The sequence below is a fragment of the Mercenaria mercenaria genome, chromosome 3 (genome assembly GCF_021730395.1).
Source record: "Mercenaria mercenaria strain notata chromosome 3, MADL_Memer_1, whole genome shotgun sequence".
Taxonomy (NCBI): domain Eukaryota; kingdom Metazoa; phylum Mollusca; class Bivalvia; order Venerida; family Veneridae; genus Mercenaria; species Mercenaria mercenaria.
The window spans coordinates 54,958,125-54,980,135 of record NC_069363.1 but is presented as its reverse complement, the minus strand read 5'-3'; the positions used below and the strand labels follow the sequence as shown (position 1 = coordinate 54,980,135).

Genomic DNA, 22,011 nt, shown 5'->3' with positions numbered 1-22,011 from the left:
CTTTTCAAGCACTAGTCTTATAGTTTTCAAGGACTTATTTATAAATAATACTTACACAGATTTTGTAAATTCTAGCCGTCATTCATTAGTGTCAATTTTTTCAATTCAATTTATTTCGATCATGGCATATTACATGCATGTGATCATGACAACACAAGTAACAAAATATAACAGTCAAGAAACAGTTACATAAACATATGAATAGTATGCTCTTACATAATAAGATAATGTAGTTAATTGTTACAAGTATCAGATTTGAAAATATTTTGCCTAACATTACAGTTACTAAATTATCTAAATCAAAAGAAATTTTACATGGAGGATGAATCTATCGAAAAGCAGCCAAAATAATTTTGCAAAATAAAGCTAGTTTAGTAAGTTTTGGTCTATTATTATTATTATTTGGTCTACATCCGCCATTTTAGTCAGGGGAGACAACGCTAACAGAAAGTACGAAACATTCGTACCCAAACTTCGCTTTCGTCCCGAACACATTCGACCTTTTTTATTACGGCGTTTTCGTAGCTCTGCCCATTGCTCGAAACTTGCTGATTTTATCCTAAAAGATTTACTTTTGATTTTCAGGGAGATTTTAATTGTCTAGCATACGAGAAAATATGAAATTCAAGTACTTTTCAAGGTCTCTGGGCAATTTTCAAGCACTTTTCAAGACAAATTTTGTTTTCAAGGACTTTTCAAGACTGCCCTTCATTTTCAAGTACTTTTCAAGCCTGTGCGAACCCTGAAACTGAATTCAAATGAAAAATTACACACTTTGATAAGATACTTCAATGCACAGGCAAATAAGGTATAAGACCCATAAAAGTTTTAACCCATGATTCCACAAAGATATGTAAACTAGAAAATATATAACTGAGTTGGAAAAGCTGAATTTTCTTACCTGATCTTAGGGGATGGAGGAACTGTTTCTTCTGAAAATAGAAAATATTTTGTTTTCTTTGTAATGAAACATTTAAGTTTTTAGAGCGCTAACCACAAATGATAACTAAAGTCAACCCATCTGTATAAAAAAGCACATACTTTTTAATATTTACTATGAAACAGAATTACTTGCTGCAGTTTTGATAAAACAGAATATACTGGTAAGAAAATTTACCATGCCTGATTTTTTATTCAAAGAGTAAAAATGTGTGTTAAATCAATTGTTAAACTGACCCTTAACCGCTCATTAGATTAAGCTGGCCGTAGGTGCAATGGAGAATGGTGAAAGAAGTCTATGCCAGCCAAGTTTGCTGAAGGTCTATTAAGCATGTCATTAAAAGTCATGAAAAAATTTCTATTTTCAGCTCACCATTTGAATTATTATGAGAAAGGTCAAGAACAAGGGTGATGCCAGAGTACCTTGCTTTACTAATAGCCCGCCCTGTGCCTCTGGTCAGCTCATAAAGTGCACAACACAGAAAAATTTACAAAGTAAAAAATTATACTTTCTGAAGACATCTGTTAGTTCGATACATATTTCCAATTGTAATATTGAAGATGCACTTCTATAAAATAATTGTGTCTCAAAACTGTAATGTTAAAGTGTCAACTTTGCAGGGATCATCCTAGGTCAAAATTTTAGGGAGAAGTGCTCCGGCATAGCATTCAGTTTCTTGCCTATATATATCCACTTTCTGTGGGTCTAGCTGTAACTTATAAACAGCAATTATTTAAGGAAATTGATTCTTGCATTATCATTTTCATGAATTTCTAAATAAAGTATACACTTAGCTATGAAAAAGTCGCCTTTAAATTTTTATCCGAAATTAACATGTCCGAAACTCGTAAATTTAACAGGTGCACGATCAAAACGCCATGAAAATACTTCATTTATGTTTTGATTCTCGTGCTTTTATAATGCCTGATTTTTGCATCAACTTGTTCAGATTTATACATTTAATTAATTTATTTATTGATTTTTTCGAAAATAGTACCAAACTCGTAGATAATGGCGATCTTTTTACAATATTTTGTACGGCAGTTCTGACGTCGGCGAAATCGTTTTTTATCCACAGTACCCGAGCAATTCATTTACAGAAATTGACCGTAATCATGGTAATTGAAATAATTTTTGAAGTAATCTTTAATACAAGAGGGCCATGATGGCCCTATATCGCTTACCTGTTATCATTGCACTTGAGGACAGGAAGGTCCTCAGAAAAAATATCTAAGTCCAAAGGACAGGAACAACAAAGGGAAGAAATTTAACAAAAAAGAAAAAAAATTCTTACAAGGTACAGATATGTCAATATGCACCTAAAAATTGGAGGTACCATCCATGTTGTACCACAGAAAAGTGGTCTCGGTTTTTCCATACGGCCAATAATAAAAAAGTTACTAAAAATAAGCTATTTATAGTAACCTAAAAAGGAAGTAATTAAAAAAAAATATTGTAAGTGAACAAAAGAAGGATCTGCCAAATAAATCTGTTGACATAAATGAAATTTCAGATCAGTATCTTCATTAGTTACGGAGATATACCCATTTTATTTGAAATAAAGGGAGGTAATTTGACATAAAATTAGTCCATAGTTATCTACCCTGATTGTCGCAATCTAATGACAATTATGAAATTTCAAATAAGTCTTATAAATACTTACTGATATAAATCCATTTTGATTACAATCAGGGGAGGTAATCAGATATAAAACAAGTGAATGAAGTATTGCCATGCAATACAAAGTCCCCTACTGGAAGGCACCTAATTTTTTCTACTGCAGTATAACATAATGAACTGATATCTGTCAATGATGTATAAACAATATTGTACTACATATACAATATGTTATAACATTATAACAACACACTTGGATTAAAATGTGCATATATAAAAACCCACAGTTGTTTTCATATTGAATTTTTTTGGCTGATTATAAAAATGTTATCATGTAAGTTATTTATAGTAACAACAAAGGGAAATTAATCTTTAAAAAAAAAAAAAAAAAAAAAAAAAATGATAATAATATAAGTCCACAAGAAACTCTTTACCAGGTAGATATAGGTCAAAATACACCTAAAAATTGGATGTAACATGCATGCTGTACCACAGAAAAGTGGTCTCGATTTTTCTCTACCGCCAGTAATAAACAAGAGGACCATGATGGTCCTGAATCGCTCACCTCTTCCCACATGATCCAGTTTTGAGTATGACGTCGTTTTTTCTATTATTTGACATAGTGACCTAGTTTTTGAGCTCATGTGACCCAGTTTTGAACTTGACCTAGATATTATAAAGATAAAAATTCTGACCAATTTTCATGAAGATCCATTGAAAAATATGGTCTCTAGAGAGGTCACAAGGTTTTTCTATTATTTGACCTATTAACCTAGTTTTTTAAGGCACGTGACCCAGTTTCAAACTTGACCTAGATATCATCAAGGTGAACATTCTGACCAATTTTCATGAAGATCCATTCAAGGGTATGGCCTCTAGAGAGGTCACAAGGTTTTTCTATTTCAAGACCTACTGACCTAGTTTTTGATCGCAGTTGACCCAGTTTCAAACTTGACCTAGATATCATCAAGATAAACATTCAGACCAACTTTCATACAGATCCCATGAAAAATATGGCCTCTAGAGAGGTCACAGCGTTTTTTCATTATTTGACCTACTGACCTACTTTTTGATGGCACGTGACCCACTTTCGAATTTGACTTAGATATCATCAAGGTGAACATTCTGACCAATTTTTATGGAGATCCATTCACAAGTATGGCCTCTAGAGAGGTCACAAGGTTTTTCTATTTTTAGACCTACTGACCTAGTTTTTGACCGCACATGATCCTGTTTCGAATTTGACCTAGATATCATCAAGATGAACATTCAGACCAACTTTCATGAAGATCCATTGAAAAATATGGCCTTTAGAGAGGTCACAAGGTTTTTCTATTATTTGACCTACTGACATAGTTTTTGATGGCACGTGACCCAGTTTCAAACTTGACCTAGATATTATCAAGATGAACATTCAGACCAACTTTCATACAGATCCCATGGAAAATATGGCCTCTAGTTAGGTCACAAGGTTTTTCTATTATTTGACCTACTGACCTAGTTTTTGACGGCATGTGACCCACTTTCGAACTTGACTTAGATATCATCAAGGTGAACATTCTGACAAATTTTCATGAAGATTTCATGAAATATATGGCCTCTAGAGAGGTCACAAGGTTTTTCTATTTTTAGACCTACTGACCTAGTTTTTGACCGCACGTGACCCAGTTTCGAACTTGACCTAGATATCATCAAGATGAACATTCAGACCAACTTTCACACAGATCCCATGAAAAATATGGCCTTTAGAGAGGTCACAAGGTTTTTCTATTATTTGACCTACTGACCTAGTTTTTGAAGGCACGTGACCCAGTTTCGAACTTGACCTAGATATCATCAAGGTGAACGTTCTGACCAACTTTCATGAAGATCTTTTGAAATATATGGCCTCTAGAGAGGTCACAAGGTTTTTCTATTTTTAGACCTACTGACCTAGATTTTGACCGCACGTGACCAAGTTTCGAACTTGACCTAGATATCATCAAGATGAACATTCTGACCAATTTTCATGAAGATCCATTTAAAATTATGGCCTCTAGAGAGGTCACAAGGTTTTTCTATTTTTAGACCTACTGACCTAGTTTTTGACGGCACGTGACCCAGTTTCGAACTTGACCTAGATATCATCAAGGTGAACATTCTGACCAACTTTCATAAAGATCCCATGAAAAATGTGACCTCTAGAGTGGTCACAAGCAAAAGTTTACGGATGCACGCACGGACGCACGCACGGACGGACGACGGACACCGCGCGATCACAAAAGCTCACCTTGTCACTTTGTGACAGGTGAGCTAAAAAGTTACAATAAAATCTATTTATAGTAACAACAAAGGGACGTAATTCTAAAAACAAGGGTGCCTCATGGTGGTGAACATTTGGTCCAAGTTACATCAAAATCCCTCCATGCATGAAGAAGAAATGTTCCGTACAAAGTCATTCTTGAATCTGACATTTGACCTCTAAATATGACCTTGACCTTAGACCTAGGGACCTGGTTCTTGTGCATGACATGTTGTCTCATCCAGGGGAATATTTGTGCCAACTGATATCTAAATCCTGCTTTGCATGACAAAGTTATAGACCGGACAGGAAAAAAATCCTCTTGACCTTTGATCTCAAAGTGTGACCTTGACCTTTAAGCTAGGGTATTGGGTGTTGCGCATGACATGTCGTCTCATCATGGGAAACATTTGTGCCAAGTAATATTAAAATCCCTTCATGGATGGCAGAGTTATGGACGGGACAGGAAAAAAACTCTGTTGACCTTTGACCCCCAATTGTGACCTTGACCTTTGAGCTAAGGGTCCAAGATTTGCGCATGACACGTCGTCTCATCATGGGGAACACTTGTGCTAAGTAATATTAAAATCCCTTAATGAATGTCAGAGTTATGGACTGGACACGAAACAGACCCTGTTCATGCTATGTTAACATTTGACTGCTAAGTGTGACCTTGACCTTTGAGCTAGGGGTCTGAAAGTTGTGCATGACACATTGTCTTATTATGAGGTACATTTGTGCCAAGTAATATTAAAATCCCTTCATAGATGGGAGAGTTATGGACCGGACAGGAAAAAAGCCTTGTTGACCTTTGACCTCCAATTGTGACCTTGACCTTTAAGCTAGGGGTCCAGGTTTTGCGCATGACACGTCGTCTCCTCATGGGGAACATTTGTGCCAAGTAATATTAAAATCTCTTCAGGGATGGGAGAGTTATGGACCGAACAGGAAAAAAGCCCTGTTGACCTTTGACCTCCAATTGTGACCTTGACCTTTGAGCTAGGGGTCCGGGATTTGCGCACGACACAGCATCTCATCATGGGGAACATTTGTGCCAAGTAATACTAAAATCCCTTCAAGGATAGGAGAGTTGTGGACCGGACAGGAAAAAAGCCCTGTTGACCTTTGACCTCCTATTGTGACCTTGACCTTTGAGCTAGGGGTCTGGGTTTTGCGCATGACACGTCGTCTCATCATGGGGAACATTTGTGCCAAGTAATATTAAAATCCCTTCATGGATGACAGAGTTATGGACCGGACACGAAATTGCGGACGGACGGAATGACGGAATGACAGAATGACGGAATGACGGAAAGACGGAATGACGGAAAAGAGCATTCCTATAGTCCCCAAAACTGGTTTTCAACCAGTAGGGGACTAATAACTCTGGAACCTACAATTGGATCTGACTTGTCATGGAATCTTAGATTTATTGTTGTTGAAGATATTTTGGAAGTTTGTATCAAATAAAACCATAAACAAAGTCTCTATATGGCTGCAAAAGCCAAAATAGCCAATTTTGGACCTTTAAGGGGCCATAACTCTGGAACCCATGACGGAATCTGGCCAGTTCAAGAAAAGAACCAAGATCTCTTGGTGATACAAGTTTGTGCAGGTTTGGGTAAAATCAAATTATAAATAAAGCTGCTATTGTGCAGACAAGGTCAAAATAGCTAATTTTGGCCCTTTCATGGGCCATAACTCTGGAACCCATTAAGGGACCTGGCTGTTTCAAGAAAGGAACCAAGATGTTATAGTGACACAAGTTTTGTGCTAGTTTGATTAAATTCGAATCATAAATGAAGCTGCTATTGTGCAGACAAGGTCGAAATAGCTAATTTTGACCCTTTCAGGGGCCATAACTCTGGAACCCATAATGGGATCTGGCCAGTTCAAGAAAGGAACCAAGATCTTATGGTGATACAAGTTGTGTGCCAGTTTGGTTAAAATAAAATCATAAATGAAGCTGCTATTGTGCAGACAAGGTCAAAATAGCTAATTCTGGCCCTTTCTGGGGCCATAACTCTGGAACCCATAATGGAATCTGGCCGGTTCAAGAAAGCAATCAAGATCTAATGGTGATACAAGTTGTGTGCCAGTTTGGTAGAAATCAAATCATAAATAAAGCTGCTATTGTGCAGACAAGGTCAAAATAGCTAATTTTGACCCTTTCAGGGGCCATAACTCTGGAACCCATCATGGGATCTGGCCAGTTCAAGAAAGGAACCGAGATTTTATGGTGATACAAGTTGTGTGCAAGTTTGGTTAAAATAAAATCAAAAATGAAACCACTGTTGTGCAGACAAGAAATTGTTGACGCACGGACGAACTGACGACGGACATCACAAAAGCTCACTTTGTCACTATGTGACAGGTGAGCTAAAAATGAAAGAATAATATACAATTGTTGCATAAGATCATGCTCTTGTTAAGTCTATCGGCTTTTTACACGCTGATTGAAAATTTTCAAAATTAATCTAGAATATGCATCAAGTTTTATAACTTTAAGTAAACAGATAATAACTCGCTGAAAAACTCGGCGATTCGGATTTCGCCCGGAGGTGATGATTAGGCGAAGTGGCCAACTTTAAAGCGACGATATCGCTCAAATCGCCTTGTAGGATGATCCCTGCTTTGTATGTCCTCTTTCCTGTATTTCATTATTTTGTGGTGGCAGTGGGTTAAGAGTCACATCAACATGATTTAGGTCATACTGTGACTTCTACAGCTTTTTCATGGTGAAGGAAAATCAAAGGTTCCCCTGCTAGGCATTGTTTCAGGCAGCGGGCTGTATCCGAGTAGAACCACCAACCTTCTGTCAGACACTTGAATGGCTTTCTGACATAAAAAGTGAAGTTTTGAGCCTATATCAATGCATGGCAAGTGATTTGAAGTCCGCTAACATTTCCACACAGCAGCCCACTCTTCTCTAATAGACTGCCATGAAAGTGGTTATACTTTTATACAAATGTGTCTAAACAGGTAAATATAACATTATGTTTGAGTACATTACTTGATTGTAAAGCAAAACGTTGGGTAAACTTTGAGGTGTGTATGCAAAAACTATGGAAAAATTTTAACTGAGCACGTGTACATAAACTGAGTACACTTTCTGAAATATGTGCAAGAAGTGTGCGCAAACATTTTGTGTGTATGTGTGAGTAAAAGTAAGTGAGCCGTGTCATGAGAAAACCAACATAGTGGCTTTGCGACCAGCATGGGTCCAGACCAGCCTGTGCATCTGCGCAGTCTGGTCAGGATCCATGCTGTTCACTTTCAAAGTCTATTGCAATTAGAGAAACTGTTAGCGAACAGCATGGATCCTGACCAGACTGCGTAGACTGGTCTGGATTCATGCTGGTCGCTAAGCCACTATGTTGGTTTTCTCATGGCACGGCTCATGTGTACGCTTCAGGCAAGTTTGCCAAAAAAAAGGGTAAATTTCTATATGTTTAAATTCCTAAATTGGGTATCAACTTGTTCACCAAAACCTTGTAAGTGCATAATACATGTTTTTCTCTTTTTTTGGAGAATGTAAAAATCATAAAATTGTGTACAATACCGAAAAGTTGTGCACCTTTCAGTGCATGCAATATAATAAAACAAACCATTTTAACAACTATCTATCTATACAAACTAGAACTATATTGAAAATGAAATAAAATATCATCTTAAACTGTAATAACTATTCAATATCCAATGTGTTAGTGCCTTGAATGGGAAAATGTTAATAAAGGAATTGGTTGGTACAATACAACACGAAACAGTTAAATTAGTGAAACTGGGTGCTTATGTACCATACTTTATAAAATACAGAAAACAACACTTAACTTGTCCCAACACAAGACAGATTCTGTTGTCATAGTTACATGGTTATAACACTTTGAAAATAAACAGTTATTTTTTGTTGATAGCAAATTTTTTCTGAAGTTAACATTATAAAAATATATCAAATCAGTTTGAAAATACAAGTACTGGCAATAAAAGTAAAGTTTTATTTATAACCATGAATTTGTAATATGTATGCCTCTCTACAAACTGTGAAAATCTACGATATATCACATTTCTAATGTTTTTAAGTATGAAATGACATTGAAAACTTCTTAAACTTTCTCATGCAATTCTATTTGTGTCTGAAATGAGCCGTGCCATGAGAAAACCAACATAGTGGCTTTGCGACCAGCATGGATCCAGACCAGCCTGCGCATCCGCGCAGTCTGGTCAGGATCCATGCTGTTCGCTTTTAAAGCCTATTGGGATTGGAGAAACCATTAGCGAACAGCATGGATTCTGACCGGACTGCGCAGATGCGCAGGCTGGTCTGGATCCATGCTGGTCGCAAAGCCACCATGTTGTTTTTCTCATGGCACGGCTCGAATGATTTCTATACATGTACAGACTATGATGTCCTACCAAACCTATTTTATCACTGTATCATTCCCTCTCCCACAAAAAAGCCTATCTTTTAAGTTTCAAAAAGCATCTAATTTAAATTTCTTACATTTTTCCGTCACTATACTGACTGACGACCAATTAACCAAAGCAGATTTCTGTTCCTTTGCTTGCATTTCCCTTTGCTTACAGAAGCATAGCATTTCACATTATATAGCTATCTGAGAGTTCAAACAAGAGTTATGTAACTTACTTTTACACTTATTAAGAGCAGTATGAAATATTAAATTTTCTGATTAATTTTCAATGATTTTTTCCATTGTCAAGGTAAATATCAATACTGTCCAAATTTCTTTCTATGAAACATAAATCATTTTCCGACAGTTTTGGCAGAGAAGCATACTGACAAATTTGAAGAACAGTAATACAAGAGTGATCAACAAAGGGAGATCATGCACCATAGAGCCAACCAACAACAGTTGTCTTTCCTGATCTGAGACTGTGCAGGGGTAAACATGCACTCATAACAAACCTTTGGGTGATGTTTCTCTCAGCTCAATAACAGGGGATTTTGCATTGCCAGAAACTTTGGAGGAGAAATCAAACATAGCAGGGTTAGAAAAAAGATTGTCCACTTCAATGTTGTTCACATGTTAAAAGTATATGAACCGCACCATGAAAACCAACATAGTGCATTTGCAACAAACATGGATCCAGACCAGCCTGCGCATCCACGCAGTCTGGTCAGGATCCATGCTGTTCGCCAATGGTTTCTCTAATTGCAATAGGCTTTGAAAACGAACAGCATGGATCCTGACCAGACTGCGCGGATGTGCAAGCTGGTCTGGATCCATGCTGGTCGCAAATGCACTATGTTGGTTTTCTCATGGTGCGGCTCATATCAGAGTTAATTTTGAAACTATTTCATCTGCATAGAAATTAAAGCAGTTGCAACTTAGTTTCACTACTAAACCTCGATATGCTTATCTTCAAAAGCAATCTGACATGTAAATACTGGATCAATGTATATTTTTGCATGTTGGTTATAACAGACTTACTGGCAGTATATAGTCTCGAACACTCTGTAATGTATAATTTATGTAGACCTAGACAACTGTCATATCAACATTATGCAGCAATACTGAAACTAATTATGTGTAAAAATTGTATTTTTCAACTATTGTTACAGTATAATCCTTGACTATTTCCTCAAATGCTAACCAGTATTTGTACAATACACATTGTAAACGATTCCTGAGATCAATAAACGTATCAAGTATGGAATTGTGGAGCCTTGCATTAAGAGGGACTTGGAACCTGCCAGCTTTCGGTCTGACCAACTTGGTGTCAAGACACTTTACCCCTTCTTGTGAGAACATGCACCTTTATAATATTCTAGACTATATACAGCACTTCCCCAGGTAAAACGGTTGAATCTGCTAATTTAGATTCAACATTCCTAATCCCTATTTCCTCCTGTACAAAGATGTTTTTTTTTTCACACTACGGAAATATACAATCACAGTGGTACATTTCTTGAAACATAACAGATTGCAGATTGTATGCACTTAGCTGTCATGCACTTGAAAAGATCACCAATACACTCGGCATGATTATGTGCATACCAGATAAAACAGGATTTTTTTTTTTGCCATGAAAAATCAAGGAGACATTATGATATTACATTCTAGAGACAAAAAGATAAAATTCTTATTATCATTTACGGAATTCACTCACAGCTGGATTTGAGCAGAACTATACGAGGCTGAGAACACTGCAACATACAGCATGCTGATGAGAAAATTATAACAAAATCCTATCTTCCCCATTAATCAAAAACCAGTCAGATACCACTAAATCTTACATCGTGTTTTTTCTACGTTTTTTACAGTAGAACATCTGTATGTACTTGGTTTACATAATGATACTGAATCTTCCCACAATAAAACATACTGTATTGTAGAATTTGTTTATCTATTACTGTCTACATTATTTATTGACAGTAAATAAAAAATCAAAATACTCATCTGCTTTATTGTGAGAACGGAACAATGCCATGGACTTGTCATGCTTTCCTCCAAAATTTGCATATGAAGTATTAAGAGTACTGTTTATGATCATAGGAAATTCTTTTATATACTACTGTTACAATGTGAGCAGTTACAGCTGAACTTAATCTGTTATCTTTTCTTGGCTCCTTTGATAATTGATTAAATAAACACTTCAACTTTGAAAGCTATTTTGTATTTAAGGTCACTAAGCAGTCAACTTTCTTCTACCTTCAATTTTGTTTTCTCAAAAATTGTCTGGTTACCTTTTTTGGTCCAGAACGATCCTTGTATATCGTGCACCAGTCTACAATATCCGTCTATCAAATCTGCCATATCCTCAGCCTCGGCCAGCGAGGCACACGTTATGGTGAGAGGCTCTGCGGCTCCAGCTATACGCAACTGTAACACGCCTTTACCGTCATCGAGACTGAGCGTCTGTATTGACTGCACTTGAGAAAAGTCTGCCATGTGAGTAGGCTGCAATAAGAGAGATATCGGTATTCAATCTGCATTTTATATCCTGTCATCTTTTTTCTCTCCCTGCAGTTATTAAAGCTATAAAATATTATGACTAATTTTTCCATGCTGGAGTTCCAGAGAAAACATAGACAATCAGCCTCCAATACTGTCTCAAGGATATTGTAAACATCACTGTTGCTAAAAGAATGAAAATAATATAAACAACATGAAAATTTCAACAGTTAAAAGAAAAAAAAATTATTGTAAACAACTTGTGCTTTGTGTCAACATATAATTACTTCAATGTACAACAATAAGGGACATATAGCGAACCAAAAGCTTAAAAAAGCAGAAACTTCTGAAGGATATTAAGGGTATTTTCCTAAAAAAAAAAACAAAACATTCTTCAGCTATTTTTTAATGTTTCTTTAAAAAAAACCTCAGAAAATGCAAGTGCCTAAATTTACCTGAAAACTAGCAACTCAGTCCAAATTTTAGAAATAAAATGAAAAAAAAAAAACCCTAAATACTTCAATGTGAATGTAATTTCTCAATATATATATCAGTTCATATTTTATTATACACTCGTGTGTGCCCACTATGAAATTTTTTTGTACTTTTTTTTAAAACAGCTTTTTTGTGGGGACAAATAACAAAATCAATGCGACTTTTGTTTGTTCAGCGAAGTTCAATTTCATTGACAGACAATCCACAAAATTTATTCTCAGACAAATAATAATAATTTAACAGTATGACTGCATAAAATTCTATATGAATCTTGAAACGAACACTTCTATGCAGTGCAGCAAAAACATCAACATAAGGCCCTTCCCATTATGGAAAAGGTTGCAGAGAGTCATATTTAACAGACAGCTATCACTAGTAAAGAGGTGGCCCTTGAAATATCAGATTTTATAACACACACTTCACTTCTAGACTACCTGTCTCCATTAACTGCACTCTTGACAGAAAGTTTGCCAAGAAAACACCATGCGGCTTCGAGACAATATATTGATTTCCGTTATTCTTTGGCAGGAAAACAAGTGGAATATTCAAATTTCAGAAAATTATATTAAATATCTTCAGACTAATAATATTTCATCTCTTTCCTGCAGGCCCTGGTCTTCGTTTTTAAAACAACATATGGTGAGATATTTTCATGTTCAGGTGAATTCTTTCTGTTTGTTCAAAATCATAAAGATTTAAATGTTACTTTACATTGTTCTGAAAATGTTTAAAAGGTGTGTCTTTTCCAATTTTTTAGCATTAACTCATTTGGGAATGACTTTTTAAATCCCTGGATTTTTTGTCCCACTAGACAAGTATTTTTTCCATATTTGTACAATATCTGTAAATCTATATCCTTTGTACCAACAATTGAAGGAAATTCCAAACATACCTTCAGTGTCCATAAGAAATGCCTGTATTGCAAATCAAAGTTCACTACTAGACCTTTTCTTTGAAATAAATCAACCGGGAATTTGAAGAATCTATGTAAAACATTCTTCTTGAACAACCTTTCTGAGATAATTCCTTGATAACTTCTTATCTTTATAAAATAACTGATTGCAATCGGAACAAATTAAATTAATTCAAGACACAAAAATAGTTCCATTGCAGTGCAACCTGGTATGATGTTTTGCCAATTTTCTTGTAACAGAAGCTTCTACTTGTCACAATATATAAATCTCAGAAATAAATCCCTAGAAATGTAACACACTTATCTCTCTAAACAAAGTAATCAAAATTCTTTATCCTTTCTATTTTCAGACAATTAATGTTACTTATGTATATTTAGTGTTGAGGAATTTTCAAACATTAAATGTGAAAGATGTAGCTGTAGAAATGCAACATGAGAATATGTTCTGAAGCTCCATTCGATAATTATATGCACAAGAATTATGTTGTTTTTTTTGTGTTTGAGTTTAGCATCATTTTTTTACAAAAACAAATTGTCAATCAAGTAACAAAAAAAATCTACTTGCAGCAGAGAGCATAATGCCCAATTTTCTAACATGCCATATATAGACATGACAAGGTATCTCACCCAGGTTGACCAGTCCTAGAACTAGCCTCTTACTGCCAAGCACCAAGTGAAGAAGCTACTAGTGCCACTTTAATAGTCTCTGGTATGATGCTAGCAGATACCCAACCCTGACCTTCCCCATTTATTTTGAGGTGGACCGTCAACAACTTAGCCACTGGTGTGTTTTTATATTTATTCCAATGGCCCAATGAACACATATACAGAACAGATATCCTCTTATTCCTCATTTAGTTTAGACTGTTTACATATGAACCTGAATCAGATGTTACCATGAGTGATGCAGTCAGATAAATCTCTAGTATAAGACAGAAAATGTGAAATCAATTAAAGAGGGTAATATTTTCTTATCTCATTTCAACCCTGACTGACAACATATGTATCAACATTCTTATCTTGTGAAGTTTTCATCTTTCATTATTCAACCCCATCATTTTTTATCTAAAAGATTTACAAGTGAGGAATAACATATGAACAATCTATAGTGAATCATGTATGTAAATATTCTAGCACAACAATGTATGACCTGTTTGAGATAAAGCGTTCTAAAACTAATTCTTACTCATACCAGAACATGGCCTGACTAGGCTATCGGCCTATCATATATGAAATACCAACCACAATAAAACATGGCCTGACTGGGCTATTGGCCTTTAAACTATGAACTACCAACCACAATAAAACATAGCCTGACTGAGCTATTGGCCTTTAAACTATGAATAACCAACCACAATAAAACATAGCCTGACTGCAATATGGGCCTTTAAACTATGAAATACCAACCACAATAAACAGAGCCTTACTGAGCTATGGGCCTTTAAACTATGAATTACCAACCACAATAAAACAGCCTGACTGGGCTATGGGTCTTTAAACTATGAATTACCAACCACAATAAAACAGAGCCTGACTGGGCTAAGAACCTTTAAACTATGAAGTACCAACCACAATAAAACATAGCCTGACTGGGCTATGAACCTTTAAACTATGAAGTACCAACCACAATAAAACATAGCCTGACTGGGCTATGAACCTTTAAACTATGAACTACCAACCACTATAAAACAGCCTGACTGGGCTATGAACCTTTAAACTATGAACTACAAACCTAATAAAACATAGCCTCATTGGGCTAGACTGGGTTATGGTCTCATTGTGCTATGGGCCCTTAAACTACGAAATACCAACCACAATAAAACATAGCCTGACTGGACTATGGGCCTTTAAACTATGAATTACCAACCACTATAAAACAGCCTGTCTGGGCAATGAGCTTTTAAACTATGGAATACCAACCACCATAAAACATAGCCTGTCTGGGCTATGGGCCTTTAAACTACGAATTACCAACCACAATAAAGCATAGCCTGTCTGTGCTATGGGCCTTTAAACTAAAAATTACCAACCACTATAAAATATACCCTGTCTGGGCAATGAGCCTTTAAACTATGAAATACCAACCACTATAAAACATAGCCTGTCTAGGCTATGGACCTTTAAACTACAAATTACCAACCAAAATAAAAACATTTCCTGACTGGGCTATTAACCTTTAAACTATGACTTACTAACCATAATAATATATATCCTGACTGGGCTATGAGCCTTTAAACTACGCATTACCAACCACAATAAACATTTGGTGAAGATCGGATGAGAAATGTTCGACTTAAAGAGTGTGGACAAGATATGTGACAGGTAGAATTACAGACACACACACACACAGACAGGAGTAAACAATATGTTTCCCACACCACTGTGTGGTGGAAGACATAATTACCAACCACAATAAAACATAGCCTGACTGGGTTATGGGCATTAATTTAACAATTTCCAACAACAACAAAATACGGCTATCAAGGACAATGGGCGTGAAACTACGAATTTCAAACAATAATAAAACATAGCTAAGTACTCAAGATAGCAGTTTCAAATGCATAAAATCACAGACATCCTGGAGCAAAATTCAAGAGAAAGAGATTTTCTACATCATAAAATTTTCTTTGGAACTTAACTAATTTCTGAGTTCATTCAGAGACACACTGGGAAAGTTTAAATGTGCCTTAGAATAATTCATCGAAAAATTGTTAGTAATGGACAACGTTTGTGTAAGTACTGACTCCTAGCACTGAGGATGGTCCTTACTTGAAAAGCTGGGGGTTGAATGATCGTAAAGGCTCCTGGGTAAAGTTACCCTTTGCCTGTATATGTGAAACATAGATACAAGGATAAACAGTTACTGTGGAAACAAGTACCTATGAAACTTAGGTACATAGAGCTATAGTTACCGTGGAAGCCTTCTCTGTGAGGTAGCTAATGCCAACATCTGGTCCTATAACAAGCTCCATTGATATACTCCAACCAGACTGGAAATATAAAAAAAATCATGATATAAGATTAATAGATGACACATTAAAATGACGACACAAATCATCAGACTCTGTTGACTCAGTCTTTAAAGGCTCCTTAGACTGAGAAAAATTAAGGTAATGGACCCGTAATGACAATTGGTAATTTTCGTGCGATTACGTCATCTCCGTATGTGATCACGTCATCTTCGTATGTGGTTACGTCATCTCCGTATGTGATTACGTCATCTTCGTATGTGATTACGTCATCTCCGTATGTGATTACGTCATCTTCGTATGCGCTTACGTCTCATCTCCGTATGCAATTTCCATATTCTACTGCCATAACAGAAAATTATTTTTCATAATTATCGGAGAATGCCGAAATCGTATATGGAAAATACATGAACAGAAATTGCCAATTGTCGTTAGGAGTCCACTACCTTCAGTCAAAAAAAGGGTACAAACCTTTAACAGCACATGCACACAGTATCAACAAGTAGCAGTCCTATTTTTTATACATCATACTTGTTACCTGCACTGAACATCTAATTATACGGAAGCAAAGTCAGAGACTGCACTAATAGATATTTCACCAGATGTATTTAGAGAAATTAACCAATTTGTTTTAATTTCAAGTAACTGTAGTAGTCTTTACAGAATCCCCATTATATTTGCTTTACCTGAACAGTTCATGAGTAACTTGAATAGCTCTTACATCAGTTTCTCAGAGGGTAATTCTGATAGGATTGAACATCTGTCTTCTTACTTATTTTTCATCTATCAAATTTCGGTTCAGCAAGGTAAATTATGAATTATTTATTTAAATATTTTTGCATCAAAACATAATTATGTAAATTTCTGTTACCTTACAATATGTGATAAATGTGCAGGTGGTTGATGTTTTCCAGTACGATATAAACAAGAGCTGTCTCCATAGGATGACACATGCCCCCGATGGCACTTTAAATGAATAGTTATGGCCGGTGTTCGAGTTTAGGACCTTTGACCTATGGAGCTGGGTCTTGCGCGCGACACGTCGTCTTACTGTGTCAAACATTTATGCGTAGTTATTTTAAAATCCATGCATGAATGACAAAGATATGGACCGGACACGCCCATCAATGCACTATCATGAAAAAAGACCTTTAACATCTAAGTGTGACCTTGACCTTTGAGCTATGGACCTGGGTCTTGCGCGCGACACGTCGTCTTACTGTGGTACAGATTCATGCCAAGTTATTTGAAAATCCATCCATCGATGACAAAGATATGGACCGGACACGCCCATCAATGCACTATCCCTTAATGTCTAAGTGTGACCTTGACCTTTGAGGTACGGACCTGGGTCTTGCGCGCGACACGTCGTCTTACTGTGGTACACATTCATGCCAAGCTATTTGAAAATCCATCCATCGATGACAAAGATATGGACGGGACACGCCCATCAATGCAATAACCTTTAATGTCTAAGTGTGACCTTGACCTTTGAGCTACGGACCTGGATCTTGCGCGCGACACGTCGTCTTACTGTGGTACACATTCATGCCAAGTTATTGAAAATCCATCCATCGATGACAAAGATATGGACCGGACACGAAAAATGCGGACAGACCGACAGACTGACGGACCGACAGACAGACGGTTCAAAAACTATATGCCTCCCTTCGGGGGCATAAAAACACTAAAATAAGTTAAAATTTATAAGTTAAAATTTTCATTAAGGTTTTATTGATACAGTGTGTCCCTCATTAATCTTATTTCCTGGCTTATATATTGTCTTCCAACAACCTTTACCCTGCTAAATTTCTAAAATGGATAAGTCCAACATTTAATTTGGGCAGTACCACTTGTTTATCAAAGGGGTGTTCACTGAAAATTTACTGACTGAATATCGAACAATGCAGACCATGATCAGCACGTCTGTACAGGTCGCAAAGGCATAATCACTTGCCACCAGCAGGCTACAGGTTAACTGCATAATTATAAGTTCCAAAAAAAAAGAAATTAAAGGATCATTTTCTGAAAAAGAGTTGATAATATCTGGAATACACTAAACCTTTGTAGGCTTAAATTATGTGACTAAGTACTTTGTCAGCTTTAGCACACACACAAAAAACTTTTATGGCTGTATATTTGTTCCGTCACCTGTGAGAATACAGGAGTCAATAACCAATCAGGCGGTTGCTAAATCATCATGTGAAAAAATCTGAAATTTCTGTTTAGAAAACTACGTAAACAGAAATCAATAATATTTTTTTTTTTTTTGTATCTCCCGAAAAGAAGTGACCAAAGCAGACTTACAACATTTTCAAAGAACATAGATGAAATGACAGTGTATTGTACTTACCACAACAATAGTCAAATCCAACGCAACATTCGAAGAAAATAAAAACCCAAAAGTTTGCTCTAACAACACAACATTAGGACAACATCCAGTGTGTGCAGTGTACAAAGAACCAGGAAGTTTCTTAACCACCTGTCTGAATCTCAGAATTTCAAACACACAGAAACCACTAAAATCTTGTAGTTTATCAGTAAACAAGTAATAAAGTTCCTACCTTCAATAATGTTTTATGATGCTAATTCACAGTGCCTAAACACATGATTCTATCAATTTTCAAATCCAAAGACAACAGAAAGTGAAATTTTATCGCCTGGGATGCTTTGAATTCTACCAAACTCACAGCCAGATCACCTTCCACTTTTTAGAGTCCATTTGAGTGATCTTTACAGAGGGATGAGACTTTGGGAAATTAATGAACACAATTTTGCAGGTAAAGCCTATTGGCTTATCAGCATGGGGAAATCAGCAAACATCCTCTTTTAAGAGAATACAGTGTCCTCCTGTGGAGAGGAATCAATAATTCCCAGCACTTGAGGGCTAATATCTAATACAGAATTCTATCAAATAAATACTAGATGCTAAAGATTAAAAGATATATTCATTAGGTAAATTAGATGCAAGTAGGAGTTTTGCCCAACCTTCTATGCTCTAGATTGCAGTTAATATTGTTGATTTATGCTTTTTTTCTTCCTTTGATAAGATAAAGTTGTAAGTAATGGTGTAACATATGTATCATATTATTGAGTATATACAACAAATCTTGAATACATTTTGCAGTTTCAACATTATTCTCTATTAACATTATCTAATGATGCTACAGAGAAAAATTGATAGTAGTGGTTCAGTGATAAGATACAGGACTATGAAGTTCAACTGCCCCTCTTTCCAACTAAAAATTACTGATATTCTTTCAGATAAGTCTCATTTAAGGGTGTTTTACATCTAGTATGCTAAATCTTGGGTTGGAGCTTCTTAAGCATCCTGCACTATCCTCCAACAAAACCATTAACACACACACAAAAAATGATGTGCCGTAATGATACAAGTATCAAAATTTTGTAACCTTAGCAACTGCAATAGGCAGTTAAGAAACCAAATGCATTTTAATTTTCTGCTGAAATATTTCATTGCTATTTGATAGTTCAGCACATTAAACGATTATGACGACTATACATGTATTTTACAATTTTATACCTGAAAACGTCCTTTGGAAATAAATGCCATCTATTCTATTCTATAAATGAGGACTACTTACACCTAATGCACATTTAAATCTCTCCTGGTTGAATCTGTTCACTCTGGACAATGTTTCGAAGAATTTATACACACATTCCGACTCCGACAACTGAGCATATGCTTTGAAATGTTGCTGAATCGCCTTCCGCAAATTTTTGGACTGAAAATAAAATGATACAAACTACTTAAAAATATCTTTAATATTTCCATCTATCCTTAGAATAACGACTTCTGTATATATTTTGAATTAAAAAAGACCTTGAAAACTACAATGTACCTTTGACGTGCATGAATCACACCAATATCTTTTATAATTTTTGTATTTCTATATAATATGTATCACATACACATTCAATTCTTCCTGTCGAGAAACAAAACTACTTGTCATTAAAGTCGAAGGATTAAGTGCTTCCACTAAATATGAAGTACACAATTAAGTGGGTATTGCTTAATTTAGCTGGTATTTGAATGCAACAAGTTTTTTTTTCCTTATACGATTCAAGCCTGGGAATAGTGGGAGAAAACCAAAAGTTTTCCGGTATATTTCTTGAACTGTGTTCAGTTTCATGAGGAACGTAACTTTTGCGCACTGCAAAGATGTCATGCACAGAGCTTAAGATATAGCAGTTCTTGATTTTTAACCAGTTTAAACTAGTTTTCAAAGTGAAGGCCATATTATGAAAACTGAAATATTATTATGGAATTAATTTCCATTTTTTTTTTTGTCTTTAATTTTCTTGTAAGTATCAATCCACTCTAAATTCAACTTAAAATTGCACAGATTTAATTGAAAATCTTGAAAACATGTGGTAATAGACTGTGAAGTAGGCTTCTACACAGCCTACAGGCATTCCTGTTGTGTATATCAATATAAACTGCCCAATTTTAATGACAACTGATTTAGTGGAGCCACAGTCTAGGCCATCCTTAAAAAATTGTTTGTTTGCAGTAACGCGACCCAGAATTTTTAGTGTGAGTAGGTAGGTAGGGATTTTTTTTTTTTTCGTTTTTTTTTTTTCTTGGTATGCTAATTGTACAACACCTGCATTTTCTTTTGTAACCCTCTGGTTTATACACCTTCTGGGTACTAACACTTCTCTGTAGAATGCTAACTTGATTGTAACATATCTGCAAGGGTGGTAGTTTTCACAAAGTATGAATACTAATATTACTAGTAATATTACCTTTTTAATAACAGTAAAAACAACAGATAGCCTGACACCAGTTAGAAACAGAGCTTATTATCTCCATATGAACTTAAAAATTTAAGAGTATCAATATATTAAACAAAAATAATTTGCCAGACCTTTTGAATGTCTTTGCACTGGCTAGGGTAATAAAAAAAAACATTACATTCCTTAGGATTCAGCATTGAAGTGCATAGCAAAATCTTCGATATTTTAATACCCTGTAGACCTGAGTCTGATTACTAGCACCGCACTCCTTCAAAGCCTATGTATCATGTAATTTTTAAGACAATATTTAAATTGCTTTACATTGTTTACTCCGGCTTAGGCTATGTTAATATTGTGGGGAGAAGTCTTTCTTCCTCAGCTAAGATTATGAAGAAGTGGAGAGTTTTAGGGAGAGGTGGAGTGATTTTAGGAAATGCGGAAGGATTTTTAATAGCGCCATGACATGCAAGTTGAAAATGGAACTAAATATACTTATCAATGTAAACCTAATTTCTTATCCTTGTGAATCTAATGTGATTAAAGGTGGATAATCAGATTTTGGCTAAGTAACGGATTTGTTTTAAACTTTAACATCTGATCATTTACACTCATTTATGTTCAGTTAGCGCTTAATACAAGTTAGGTTTTCACTGGAGATATTTTTAATAATTGGTTTTCCTATTGCAGTTGCCCAACCAAGATCGAGTTATTTTATCATAAGTATAAAATGTGATAAACATACTTTACCTAAGAAAATGTATAACTAACAGATATATTGTATTATATTCGTAAAATAATTGCATTAACAATTACATATATAGAGTGAATTCATTAGAAATGCAAGTCTGAAAAATTATTATTACCTCCCTTTGCCTATCTTGGTTGCAACCAAGATAGAATGGGAAAAAAATGAAATTCAGAAGCTACATGCATTTTAAAACCCACCTTTTGATTCAGATTGTTAAAATATTTGGTATATCTATCCAATGCGAATGTAAAACTCGGAATTATATGGAAATTAAAAAGAAATACCAAGCATTTTAAATATTTTCATATTAAAGGGGAGTAATTACAAAATTTTTATGAAAATCAATAAAGTATACATTTCTAACAGGGATCTA

At 35.5% G+C, this 22,011-nt stretch overlaps 1 protein-coding gene across 11 annotated transcripts in view; it reads right to left on the bottom strand.

Moving 5' to 3' along the window:
- LOC123524698 (focal adhesion kinase 1-like) overlaps positions 1–22,011 on the bottom strand; it is a 118,641-nt gene that overhangs the window by 17,606 nt on the left and 79,024 nt on the right. For 9 of the 11 annotated variants that reach the window (XM_053538604.1, XM_053538605.1, XM_053538598.1 and 6 more), the window contains 5 exons: positions 19,735–19,875; positions 16,073–16,150; positions 11,545–11,758; positions 9,763–9,816; positions 902–932 (listed from right to left, as the gene is read on the bottom strand). In XM_053538604.1, coding sequence (XP_053394579.1) covers positions 902–932; positions 9,763–9,816; positions 11,545–11,758; positions 16,073–16,150; positions 19,735–19,875 — 518 coding nt within the window. The remainder of the gene's footprint in view (positions 1–901; positions 933–9,762; positions 9,817–11,544; positions 11,759–16,072; positions 16,151–19,734; positions 19,876–22,011) is intronic. The other 2 variants (XM_053538601.1, XM_053538603.1) reach the window with 1 other exon arrangement.